We start from the raw sequence: 12,236 nt of genomic DNA, 5'->3' as shown, positions 1-12,236 counted from the left end.
GGACTACAAGGTTTTTGGTTACAGCATTGTGTATAATAACAAGTGACTGGAAACAAACGGGTTTGCTTAAATAGTTGCATTTATACAAAGGAATACTATTCAGACATGAAATGGGAACAGTAAAGCTCTTTATGTACTGAAAAGAAAGATCTCAAAGATGTATCACATAAAAAACAATTAGAATACTGTCTATGATATGCTACAACTTTGGAGATGGAAAAAAGGGTTAGAATATATAATACACATTCTTGTATAAAATATTCCTGGAAAGATATATATAAAAAAGTGAGTAACATCAGTTGCCTCTGGGAAGATGAACTGGGTATCTGGGAGATGGGTGGAGGAAGACTTTTCGCTATAAACCCCTTTTATGCTTTTTGAAAATGTAAACGGTTTACCTATTCAAAAAATTAAATCATGCCAATAGTGGTAATTGCAGGAGCCCCAGTGAGAGTGCTGACCCAGGGAAGAGGACAGCGGGAAGGGAGACAGGAGCAGATGGACTTGATGACTGAGGGGATGCGGAGGGAAGGGAAAATAGTCTAGCAAGAGTCCCTGGTTTTGGGCTTGTACAACTGGGTGGATTGCGATGCCATTCCCCAGGTAATGGGAATTTGGAACGAAGACAAGAAAAAATGAATTCCTTTTTTTGCTTTCTGGATTTGAGGACAATCTGGCGGAGGATATCCGCCAGCAGCTGAGGTTGAAGTCAGACCCCTGTTTCAGCTGTAAGTGTTTAGGTTGTAATTGAAGTCAGGGAGTCAATGGAATTGTCAGGAAGAGTTATCAAGTGAGAAGAGGTTGCAGCTGAGCACGGGTATTAAGAAGTGAACAAACAGCCCTCAACAGCCTGAGAGAGCATGGCCAGAGAGCTAGGAGAACCCGCAGAGTGAAATCACAGAAATAATGGATGGAAGGGGAGAAGGATCAGGGATGAAAAAGAATGGGTGAATATTTCTTCCATAGGAAGCCTTCCCTGACCACCCTTTCTAAAATAGCACATTCCAGTCCTGTCACTGTGGCTTCTTAAATATCCTTAGTACTTACCACCACCTGTTTATTGCTTCCCACATTTAATATAAGCTCCACGAGGACAGGGAACTCTGTTTTGTTGTTTTGTTTTTCTTAACTGGTTGTATCCCTACTGCTGGCAGAGTGTCTGCCCCCGTGACAGACCTTATTCAATACTGTGGAATGGGGTGAATGAGTTCCATGACATGTCCCTCTCCCATATTCATCTCCAAGTCTTTTATTTTTTTTTTTTATGTTTTATTTATTTATTCATGAGAGTCAGAGAGAGAGAGAGGCAGAGGGAGAAGCAGCCTCCCCACCCAGCAGGGAGCCCGATGCGGGACTCGATCCAGGACCCTGGGATCATGACCTGAGCCGAAGGCAGACGCCCAACCATCTGAGCCACCCAGGCGCCCCTCATCTCCAAGTCTTAAGCATTTCTAAAACCCTTCATCTCCACTGCCATCTCCCTGATTCCAGTTACCATAATCTTTTGCCTAGACCAGGGATTAGCAAATGATGGCCAAACATGGACTGTCATGTATTTGTGTAAATACAGTTTTATTGGAACACAGAAACATCCATTTGTTTACATGTTGCCCATGACTGCTTTTATGATACAAGAGCAAAACTGAGTAGTTGTGACAAGAGAGGCTTGCAGAGCCAAAACTGTTTCATTGGGCCCTTTACAGAAAAGGTCTGCCAACCTGTACCTAGACATTGCAGGAGCCCTTGCAGTGCGGTGAGCTGGACTGTCGGACTGTGACCTCATTCTGGGTTGCCCTGCTGCTGGGAGAAGGAGCTGCACCCAAGCTCAGGTCCCATGGAACCGGGGTCCTCTTTACCCCAGTGATGGAGATTGTAACGTTCCGGAAATAGGCAGCTGGCAGTCCCAGACAGTTTCTATAAAGCATTCACCCGAAATCCAAACTGCCTGTTGCTCAGTGGCTTGTACATTCCTTCATGGATAAGACTGCTTCTTCACTCTTGCCCCTTAAAAAGGGGGACTAGAAGGCAGGTATGTGCTCCTTAGTGAGACCAAACAGTACTCTGGCCCTTGGCTGGCCTCCATAGGATGACAGGAGGATGGAGGGTCTGTGCCTTTTTTCTTGCTTTCCTGGCCCTATACCTCTGAACATTTTTATTTTCCCTCAATAAAGCCCATGACTTAACCCCTGCTATGCAGCTTTGTGGAATTCACCCTGGAGGCTGGTGCATGACACCCACACAAGATCCATCTTGCATGCCAACGGAGACCCCAAAGGGACCCACCTAACATGGCAGCCTCCTAACTGACCTCCCTGGGTCCATGTAGACTCTTTCAATGTATTCACCTTGCAGCTACAGTAGGCCTTTCTGAACAAGCCTGACATGTCTCCTATTTCTCCCCCGACCCCTCAATCCAGTTTGCAACACTTCCTGTTGGTCTTAAGATAGACCAAAATCTTTAACATGGCTTAATAAGACCCAAGTTGATCTGGACCCTGCATTTCTCTCTAACCTTATCTCCACTATTCTTCCCTCTCTGAACTCCAAGCAAATACCTTCTGTCACTTGTAAACATGTTCCTTCCTGCTCTTGCCCCCCTTTGGTTAAGGGTCGATACCTGAGCCTACTGGCCCCCAGTGCTCCTGAGGGGCTCCCAGGGCTCTGCAGAAAGCCCTGGGCAGAGGAACACAGTGTGGCGCCCGCTTCAAGCTCAACTGGTCAGGCTGCCTAGAACTGGCCACCACAGCCGAGCAGAAATCACAAGTGGCCCAACGGGTGCGACTCAGGCCTGCATCTGTCAAGAGGGCAAAGAGCATCTTTCAAATGAAAGTCGACGACTTTCAGATGACCAGAGACGACTGGTCATCTGATGACATAACATACAATTTCCAGTGCAATTTCCTAGAAACAGTTTTATTAGTGAAATACTTCATTGCGTTAAGGGTAGAAATAAACAGGTCAAGAATCACATGAAATGAACCAGTTATTTAAGCTACAGGAAGAGCATTCTGGTCAGTATTCTGTTTGATAGCCACGAGCAATTAATTCCAGAAATAATGCCCAGAGGGCCAAGTGTGAAGGTTACCTTTTGCACAATGTATATCTCAAGCAATTTAAATAGAAAAAAAACCAGCCTCCCTTCAGTAAAAACCCCAATAGGGGTTAGTTGTACAGTACTTGCTCCACTTGACCATTAGTGATCTTTCTAGAACATGAGGAAATAAAGTCCAGTAGGAAAAGCCTTGAGCTAAAAGTGGCAAAGCCCATTTCGTGTCCTGTGTTCAACTCTCAATTTTCCCTGAGAGAAGCGAGGTCACCTCTCTCTTTGGTTTCTCCCTAAATTGAGTGTCATAGTACAGGACACACATATTCTGTGATAATGACAATCACAAAGACTTTGGAGGCCTTTCCAGGATAATGGCACCAAGAGAATCAGCATGAGGAATAGTTTGTTATTTTCACCCTAAAGCCAAATAGGCACATTCGTTCTTCTTAACCAGTCTATAATCTTGACTGCAGTGTATGGGCTTGCCACAGATTTTTCAGAGAGATAATACCAAACGGGATGTTAAGCCAAATAACTATTAAGAATCACATGGCAGTAATATGTTTTTGGTTTCCCTGCCTGTGTGAGAGTCAGTCTGAAGTGTACATCAGCTGTTAAATCATTTGTAGTATTTAAAAATGTCCTCCTCACAGATGACTATACCCTGATAATAGGATGAGCCAATGAATATGCACTGGTTTATCAGTTTTATTCATGTGGATAAGTGGATAAACAAAAGAATAAGGTGTGCCAATTATATAGTTAAATATTGATAAATTTAAAAATCTAGATATTTGGCATTCTTGAAGACAAAATATTTTCAGTTTAGTTTTTCCCATTTTGGTGATTTGGGATATCTACAAGTTCTATCTTCATTCACAGAGAAGTTGAGAGTTGAATGAATTGCCCCCTCAAGAAGGGAACATGTCACATATTGCTTTAGTGTAGAGAGGAAGAAATTGGGGCAAATAATGGGATTTATTACCTCCACACAGGGATCAAAAGCTGTATTTGTGAAATCCATGGCTTTTTTTCTTCATTTGCTTACACTGAACTCCAGTTTTAAACACAAAATCCTGTAAGATGATTCAGTTGTTAAGAAATTCTATGTACACTTTGCTGGGTAACTATATAGGTTTCTTGATCAAAAATGAATAGTGAATTTTGAGAACAAAGAAAATGCCCTTAAATATGCTTGAATTTGTGACATGTGATGGTTCCTAATCCTCTGATTTAGGTTGCACTAAAAGCCAAGAGGTCTTCTGAGGAGAGGCGGCCCTGCTCCTGGGTCCCCAGGGACCTTCCTTTAAAGCATTTTCTGTGCAATATTTTAAAACACCATCATTCATTCCGTCAGCAAGGTGATTGTCGCAGGAAGCGTAGGGCACATTTTTCTCTCTTCAGTGAGTGACAGTGAACCACAGAACACTGGAAGGAACCAAATCTGAGGAAAGAAAGCCAACTGACAAAAACAATTTCAAAGTTCCCAAGAAGACTGCCTGAAGAAATGTCTTGTTAGTGCAGTCAGACTTCCCGAAATGTATGTGTAATTTAGGCTGTGGAGGGATGGATTTCCCATATTCATAAATAATTTTACAAAGAACAACTCAATAATATTGTAACTGATAGAATATCATATTTGGCAAGGGTGACTGGGGGAAAAAATCAGTTACTGATGACACCTCCCAGAAGCACCTTTCCACATCAAGATCACTTTGACTACAAAAAAAACAAACCAAACTACCCACAAATGTCATAACTAGCATTTACTTCTACTCCATATGAAATATCTGTGTTTGTCCTCACCAACATTATTTGTGCATCCTCTCAATTCACAAAAGTACAAGTCAAATACCCTCAGGGGCTTAATCACAATCAACTCCCAGGTATCGCCCCACTGCATACCTCAGCCCGCCCACCCCTTCCCCGCTGGGTTCCCAGCCGGCTTGAAAGTAGTCAAAAGGCTGATTATTTTCCTGGAGGAATTATGAACTGAAGATTAGCATGAAATACAATATATCACCTTTTTAAAAGAGGAAATTAGATGCATTTTAATGATGTATTGAATGAGGCTCCCATTTTACCTTGGGTTCCGAACTCTTATTTGCTTCTGTTTTGGGGGTGAAATGAATGGAGGAATACAACATAAAATGGGATTTATATATTTTGCGCTCCAAGCTTGGTGACTGAAGCATACTGAATAAGGTTAGACCAAGGAACGTTAACAAGCGATGCGGACACATTTTAACCACAACAGTGGTCACAAAATTCCGGAGCTACCAGCACCTAATAACAACAACAACAAAATTACTATACAAGAGTTTATTAAATACTTGCTAGACCCATGGAAAACAAAACAATTTTATAAAGCCTAATGGCCAGCCAGGTCAGTCTGTGGCTTAACCTCCCGCCGCAACGCTCTCCTCACTGGCCAGCGCGGGGTCTCCGCCCTCCTCTCTGCAACAGGCGACGAGCCTGTGAGGACGCGGCTAGTTTCCTCAGGGCGGGTCCAGCTCAGGACGGCTCACACGGCTCCTCCACGAGCTCGGGCCTCAGTTAGGTGCGTATGAGGGGTGCTCTTTCGTCTGCGGTTCCCTGAGACTCAGAAGAGAGGGGACAGCAGAGTCAGGTAGTCACTTCAGAAAGCTCTCTCAGGATGGGAAACGCTGGGCGGCAGGGTGGCGGCGGAAGACGGAAGCAGCGGAGACTGACAGGAGGGCGGCTGTCCCGCTGGCCTCTCCTCCGGCTTGGCCTGCCGCCGCTTTGCCCTTCACGCCTCACCTTCTCGCGAGGCCCGCCCTCAGCCCTCCCAGCCGCACCCCGGTTCCAGAGCAGCGCCCTCGCCTGCGCCCACCCGCGCCGCAACCCTCGTCACGCTCCACGGCATTTGCTCCCGCCTGAGAGCAGGGGGTGCTCAGAGGCGGGGGGGGCTCAGCCGCTGCTTGCTTGGTGACTGCACAAAGATGGTTCACCGTAGCAGGAGGAGTAACATTTCTGGGCTCTCGCCTGTGCTTACGAAAATCTCAGTGACCGCGCTACGTCAGACTGGAAGTGAGAGCCGTACACAGAAATGGCAAAATAATTACCTCACGCCTAATTCACGCTAACCTGATGGGCACAGGTTAAGAGAAATCACGGAAGAACGCAGAGCACAGGGAAATCGGAGCTAATACTCTTCGGATGGTTTCAACCTATTTCCTACTTCACATTTGCCTCAGACACTTAGCCGAAGCAGCTAGAAGTGGGGAGAAAGGCTTCGCTGCAAAAAGGGCCGTTGCTGAGAATTTAGGAAGCGCTCCCCCAGGAAAGGCTCATTGACGGTTGAGCTGCGTTGGCCGGCTGGTCACTTAGAGAGGCCAGCCTAACCCTGTTTATCCCATCCATTTGGGCGGGTTCCCTTCTCTCCACGGAAGTTACTGCTCTCCTGTGCCAGTCATTTCGTGTGCAGTGATGACTCAGTGACAGCTATCTTCTGATATATTATGATTCCTTCCAAGCAGGTCTCTGGTTGTCTTGCTCTATAATCTTCGAACTGCTTCATCACATAACTAATGCTTACTGAGCTCCTACGAAATGCTAACACCGGGCCAAGTGCTTTCTGTTTACTATATCCTCTAATCCTCAAAAAAACTCCTAAAGTGGGATAATGAGAGATGAAGAACTGAGGCACATTTTCTAGTGCCGCACAGCCATTAAGTGGCAGAACTGGGATTTGAATGCAGGCAGTCTGACACCAAAGGCCAGATGTTTAGCTGTTAAATATTCTTCCTCTCCTTTCCGGTTATTTTCAGAAACATTAAGCTTACTCCCAGGGATTCCATGCCCACCAAGCCAGCCCCAAATCCTGGACAATACCGTTGTATTACTCCTCCCTCTTTGACACACTCCCCTTGCTTCTCATTTGGTTTAGTAGTAATATAACCATGAAATCACTGTGCCCAGCATAAAACCTTCAGAATCCACCCTGAGGATTCCATCAACTGGGTGATGGAGCCAGTTGACAGCCCTTCAACGAAGCACAGTTGACCTCCCACAGGTAAAGTTACCCAGTAAGAGAGAAGTTCCTCCAGCCACCACTCACCTCATCCATGGATCCCTGTCCTCTGCATGCAAGCCAGGTGAAGATCAAACCAAAGAACACACCCAGGGCCATGACAATGTACGGTATGTTGGTGATGATCAAAGTAGTGTTAATCACAGACTTCAGTCGACCTGCAGTCTCTTTATCAATGAGAACACTCTGGAAGGCAAGAAAATAGTATTCCCCTGATTACTAAATATTCAGGGTATAGAGTTTTTTGCTATATCTTTCCTCAAAATCATTAAACACAATTTGGGTGAGTCTTCCTGTTAGCAAACCAAAGAGACCAAAAATTCATTTATAAATTAGAGTAAGCAGAGGGGGGCATTTATTCATTAACATCTTTTTTTTTTTTCCTGAAAACATGTCTTCCTTTCAAATTAGGTTGGAAGTAGGAAGGAAAAAGTATTAAAAAATAATAATACCATCTTTTGTATCAGACAACTCCAACTCATCCTTTAATATCCAACTCAGCATAACTTCTATCCAGAAGTTTTCTCTGGCCAACTCAGGCCTGTTAAAGGTTCCTTTACTAGGCTTCCGTATCACTCCCTAAAACCCCCCACCACTGTGCACTCTGTGTTGTAACTGTCTGTTGATCTGTAGGCCTCCTTGTGACTGTGAGGTTTCCAAAGGCAAGACTTATATATCTCAGTCACCTCAACATTAGGAATAGCATTCTGCACACAGTAGCTGCTGAATAAATGCCAGTGATTGAATGAATGAAATATTCCAACAATGGTATGTGGAAAGTATAATTACTGTCTTGGTTAAATCTCTAGTAATCAAGACCAGAGATCTCGGGGCCCTGGCTGGCTCAGTCAGTAGAGTGTGTGACTCTTGGTGTCTGGGTTGTGAGTTCGAGCCCCACATTAGGTGTAGAGATTACTTAAAAATAAAATCTTAAAAAAAAAAATGTTTCTTAAAAAGACCAGAGGTCTTGGGGCGCCTGGGTGGCTCAGTTGGTTAAGCGACTGCCTTCGGCTCAGGTCATGATCCTGGAGTCCCTGGACCGAGTCCCGCATCGGGCTCCCTGCTCGGCAGGGAGTCTGCTTCTCCCTCTGACCCTCCCCCCTCTCATGTGCTCTCTCTCTCTCATTCTCTCTCTCAAATAAATAAAATCTTTAAAAAAAAAAAAAAAGACCAGACGTCTCAATAGAGTGTCTAAAGTAGTCTTGAGGCTCACTAGAATTCCAGAGGGTATTGATAACCAGGAAAATGTTCTAGAATAACACTTTCTGGATGCAGAACAAAGATCTTATCTCTTTAAATTGTAATGGGTGAGGTGTCTGGAGAGTTTAATTTCATAAAAATTATGAGCAACAAATGGAACTTTGGGCTTAATTTACGCTGAATCTGCACTAGACTGAGGCAGAGGATGGGTTTCTAGGGCTGGTGCTTCCAATAACTGGCCAAGATCCATCAGTGTTAGAGTCTCCTTCTCTGGAAAAAGGAGGTGGGAGAACAGTCTCCAAGGTCACTTCAAGGTCTAATATTTCCTTTTTCTAGAGTAAAGTCAAGTTCTTTCTAGGAGGCACCAAAAGCATAAGGTTTTACTCCATAATTCCCTGAACTCAATATAGTCTTCTACAAAAGAGCAAAGCAAAGGTTGAGTTGGAGGGGACTTCAAATATGAACACAACTATGAACATAAGTTAGCAGAACAGGATCCTTCCTCATTTCCAAAAAGGCCTGCTTTGTGTCCTTCTCCACAAACAATAACAATGATGACTCAGGAACAATTGCAAATAGATCCTATAAACTGGTAAATAGTGCCTACATTTTCCCTCTGAAACAATAAAAGCCTTGTCTTAGAATGGTAATCACAAACCCTTCGAAAGTTTATAAATGTGGCTACCAATGTAATGCCAAATGAAAAAAAGGTTATAAAACCGTATCTATGGAATGGTCTCAACTACCTAATATCAAAACCAGAAAAATACTAAGAGGCAACATAAGCAGATGTCAGCTGTCCTTGTTTCTGAGGGACAGGTTATCAGTGATTTGCTTTTTTAAATATTTTTTAAAAATTTTAATTGAGGTATAATTGACATAAACAGATTAGTTTTGGGTGTACAATATAATGATTCAATATTTGTATGGTGATTCACTTTTAAAACATATTTTTAGTTTTCCAAGAGCTCTATAAAGAGCATGTGTTAGTTCTACAAAGTGTAAATTATTTTTTACAAAGTTATTATTGGAAACAATTTAACAACATGCTGTTGAGTAAGATAAGAACAATGTCAGTCTGGCCCAGGTTTTGTGAAAGTTATTTTAATTCTCCTTTTTCTTGCCAGTCCCTGTTACTGAATTTTCTATGCAGAACAAGTTTTGTTGTTGTTGTTTGTTTTGTTTGTTTGTTTTTAGGGAACAGAGAAAAATAATAAAAACTTTAAAAAATGCTGCTAACAATAGAAGCGAGCTGATCAAGAATTTATCGGAGAGGGAAAACCCCTGCATGTTCCCCCTCAAAACTGGGTAGAAGAAAGAGGGAACTGAGGAGATTTATATAGTAAATGCATGTGATTCAGAAAAGAATTTATCACAGGTGTTAGCAGGTGTTTTCCGAGCTTTCTGAATAGCAGGTGTTTTCCGAGCTTTCTGAAAATGTTTTTATTTGCAAAACTTTAATTTATACCTAACATTTAGGGATAAAATTTCTGGGGTACAGTGTGAAAGAAAGAAGTATTTCGTTAGGGAAATTCTTTTTGTTTAAACTATGACAGGATCTGTGTCCTATAATTTGTGATATATGTTGGTTTATCAGAAAGTAAAAAAACAAAACAAAAACAAAACAAAAAAAACCCCTCTATGCTATGATAAAAGATAAGGCAACCATATATCACTAAAATTAATAAGAATGTATCACATTTTATTCAGTCATTTCTTTAACCACCTTACACAAAACTTTCATGTAATGTTGCCAATCATTTTAATTTGACCCTCTTTTCCTCCTGCTCAATGACATGAATGGTAAACCAATTACATTTTGCAAACTGGCAGAGTTTCAAAGATGGAGGAGGTTTTAACTGGTCATCTGAGTGTTGGCTATTCTGCTTCAACAGTGTCTGCCATTGCTCCATTTACCTCTGCATTTTGTTTCTTACATAACCAGCTGTCCAGAAAGAGTTTCACCCAAAACATGCTCTTGAGAAAGAAAATTTTTTGTCATTTTCAAATCTCAAACAAATCTCAGGCAGCCTCACGTAAACATATAAACAGACATTTTCTGAGGACAAACAGGTTTTTAAAAATCACCTTTCCCCCTTTCTCACATCTTAAATTACATAGCTACAATAGTAGACATCAAAATGGAAGTTTCCCAAGCTTTCAAAAGTAAAATATACCCATGGCTCCCTCCCAGAACTTACCTCATTAATATACATCACTGGGAAAACCAGGGTTCTAATGTTCCCCGTTTCACTATAAAGACAAAAGGTGACAAATCAAAACCACAATGAGATATCACTTCATGCCTGTTAGAATGGCTAGTATCAAAAGGCAAAATGTAGTGAGTGTTGGTAAGGATGTGGATGAAAGAGAATCCTTGTGCTCTGTTGGAGGGAAGGTAAATTGGTACAGCCACTGTGGAAAACAGCATGGAGGTTCTTCAAAAAATTAAAAGCAGAATACCATATGATGCAGCATTTCCACTTCTGTATATTTAGCCAAAGAAAACAAAAACACTAACTCGAAAAGATATATGCACCCCTATGTTCATTGCAGTATTTTTTCCAGTAACCAAGATATGGAAACAACCAAAGTATCCATCAATGAATGAATAAATAAAGAAAACATGGTATATATTCACACTAGAATACTATTTAGCCATAAAAAAGAATGCAATCTTGCCATTTGTGAAAATATGAATGGCCCCTGAGGGCGCTACACTAAGTGAATCAGATGGAGAAACACAAATACTGTATATTTTCCCTTATACGTGGAATCTAAAACAAAAAAAAAAAACAAAAAAAACAAGCCCACAGACACAGAGAACAGATTGGTGGTTGCCAGAGTTGGGGCTTGGGGGTTGGGCAAAATGAGTGGAGGGAGTCAAAGGGTACAAATTTCCAGTTATAAAACAAGTAAGTCATAGGGATGTAATGTACAGCATGGCAACTATAGTAAATAATACTGTAACGCACAGTTGAAAGTTGCTAAGAGAGTACATCTGAAAAGTTCTCATCACAAGAAAAAAACATCTGAACCTAGTGTGATGGATAACTAGGCTTATTGGGCTGATCCTTTTGCAATACATATAAATATTGAATCATTATATTGTAGACCTGAAACTAATATAATGTTGTATGTCAATCATACCTGGATAAAAGAAAATTATCTGAGATTATTTTATAGGCATCCTCATTATGATAGCACACTGGCCTGGAGAGATAAGTTGCATGAGTGGGGGGAGGGGCAGAGGGGAAGGAAGAGGGACAAGCAGACTCCCCACTGAGCGCGGAGCCCTATGCAGGGCTGGATCTCACAACCCTGAGATCAAGACCTGAGGTGAAATCAAGAGCCGGATGGATGCTTAACCGTCTGAGCCACCCAGGTGCCCCCCTGGAGAGATAAGTTTATATGAAAATTCCAGCACACTTACTCCATTAAATTACCCAGAACTTATAAAGACTTCTTAGTTATCTTTGCAAACACTTATCAGTCAGAAGTTAGATTCCAATCTGTCAGGTCAACAATTCCAAGCTTTATGAAAACACAAGATGCTGAGAGCAAATTCATCAAAATGATTACTATTAAGAGTTATCAGAAGGATGGCCACAGCCAGCTGAACAATGCTGCCACTCCTCAGAATGGTTTTTTTGGCTCCAAGCGGAGCCCAACGCGGATCTTGAACTCATGACCCTAAGGTCAAGACCTGAGCGGAGATCAAGAGTCAGATGCTTAATCAACTGAGCCACCAGGCGCCCCTCCTCAGAATGTTTTATGACCAGGCCACTAAGTATTGTCTTCACTAGAGCTCAGAGCACGTTACCAAGAACCAGCTCTGTGCCCGGTGTTTGGGGGACACTATCTCATTTAATTCTCACACTAGTCTCATGCAGTAGGTATCACTGTCCCAGGTTTAAGACATGGAAATTATGGCTC

At 42.3% G+C, this 12,236-nt stretch overlaps 1 protein-coding gene across 1 annotated transcript in view; it reads right to left on the bottom strand.

Annotated features, from left to right (window-relative positions):
* Positions 1-2,906: 2,906 nt before the first annotated feature.
* The window catches only part of SCARB2 (scavenger receptor class B member 2), an 80,684-nt gene continuing 71,354 nt past the window's right edge, over positions 2,907-12,236 (bottom strand). The window contains exons 10-12 of the mRNA XM_035004763.1: positions 10,502-10,553; positions 7,128-7,286; positions 2,907-5,641 (exon numbers count right to left, since the gene is read on the bottom strand). Coding sequence (XP_034860654.1) covers positions 5,603-5,641; positions 7,128-7,286; positions 10,502-10,553 — 250 coding nt within the window. The 3' untranslated portion in view covers positions 2,907-5,602. The remainder of the gene's footprint in view (positions 5,642-7,127; positions 7,287-10,501; positions 10,554-12,236) is intronic.

The sequence above is a fragment of the Mirounga leonina genome, unplaced genomic scaffold (assembly GCF_011800145.1).
Source record: "Mirounga leonina isolate KUSES-001 unplaced genomic scaffold, KU_Mleo_1.0 Mir_129, whole genome shotgun sequence".
Taxonomy (NCBI): Eukaryota; Metazoa; Chordata; class Mammalia; order Carnivora; family Phocidae; genus Mirounga; species Mirounga leonina.
This window is presented reverse-complemented; position numbering and strand designations above follow the sequence as displayed.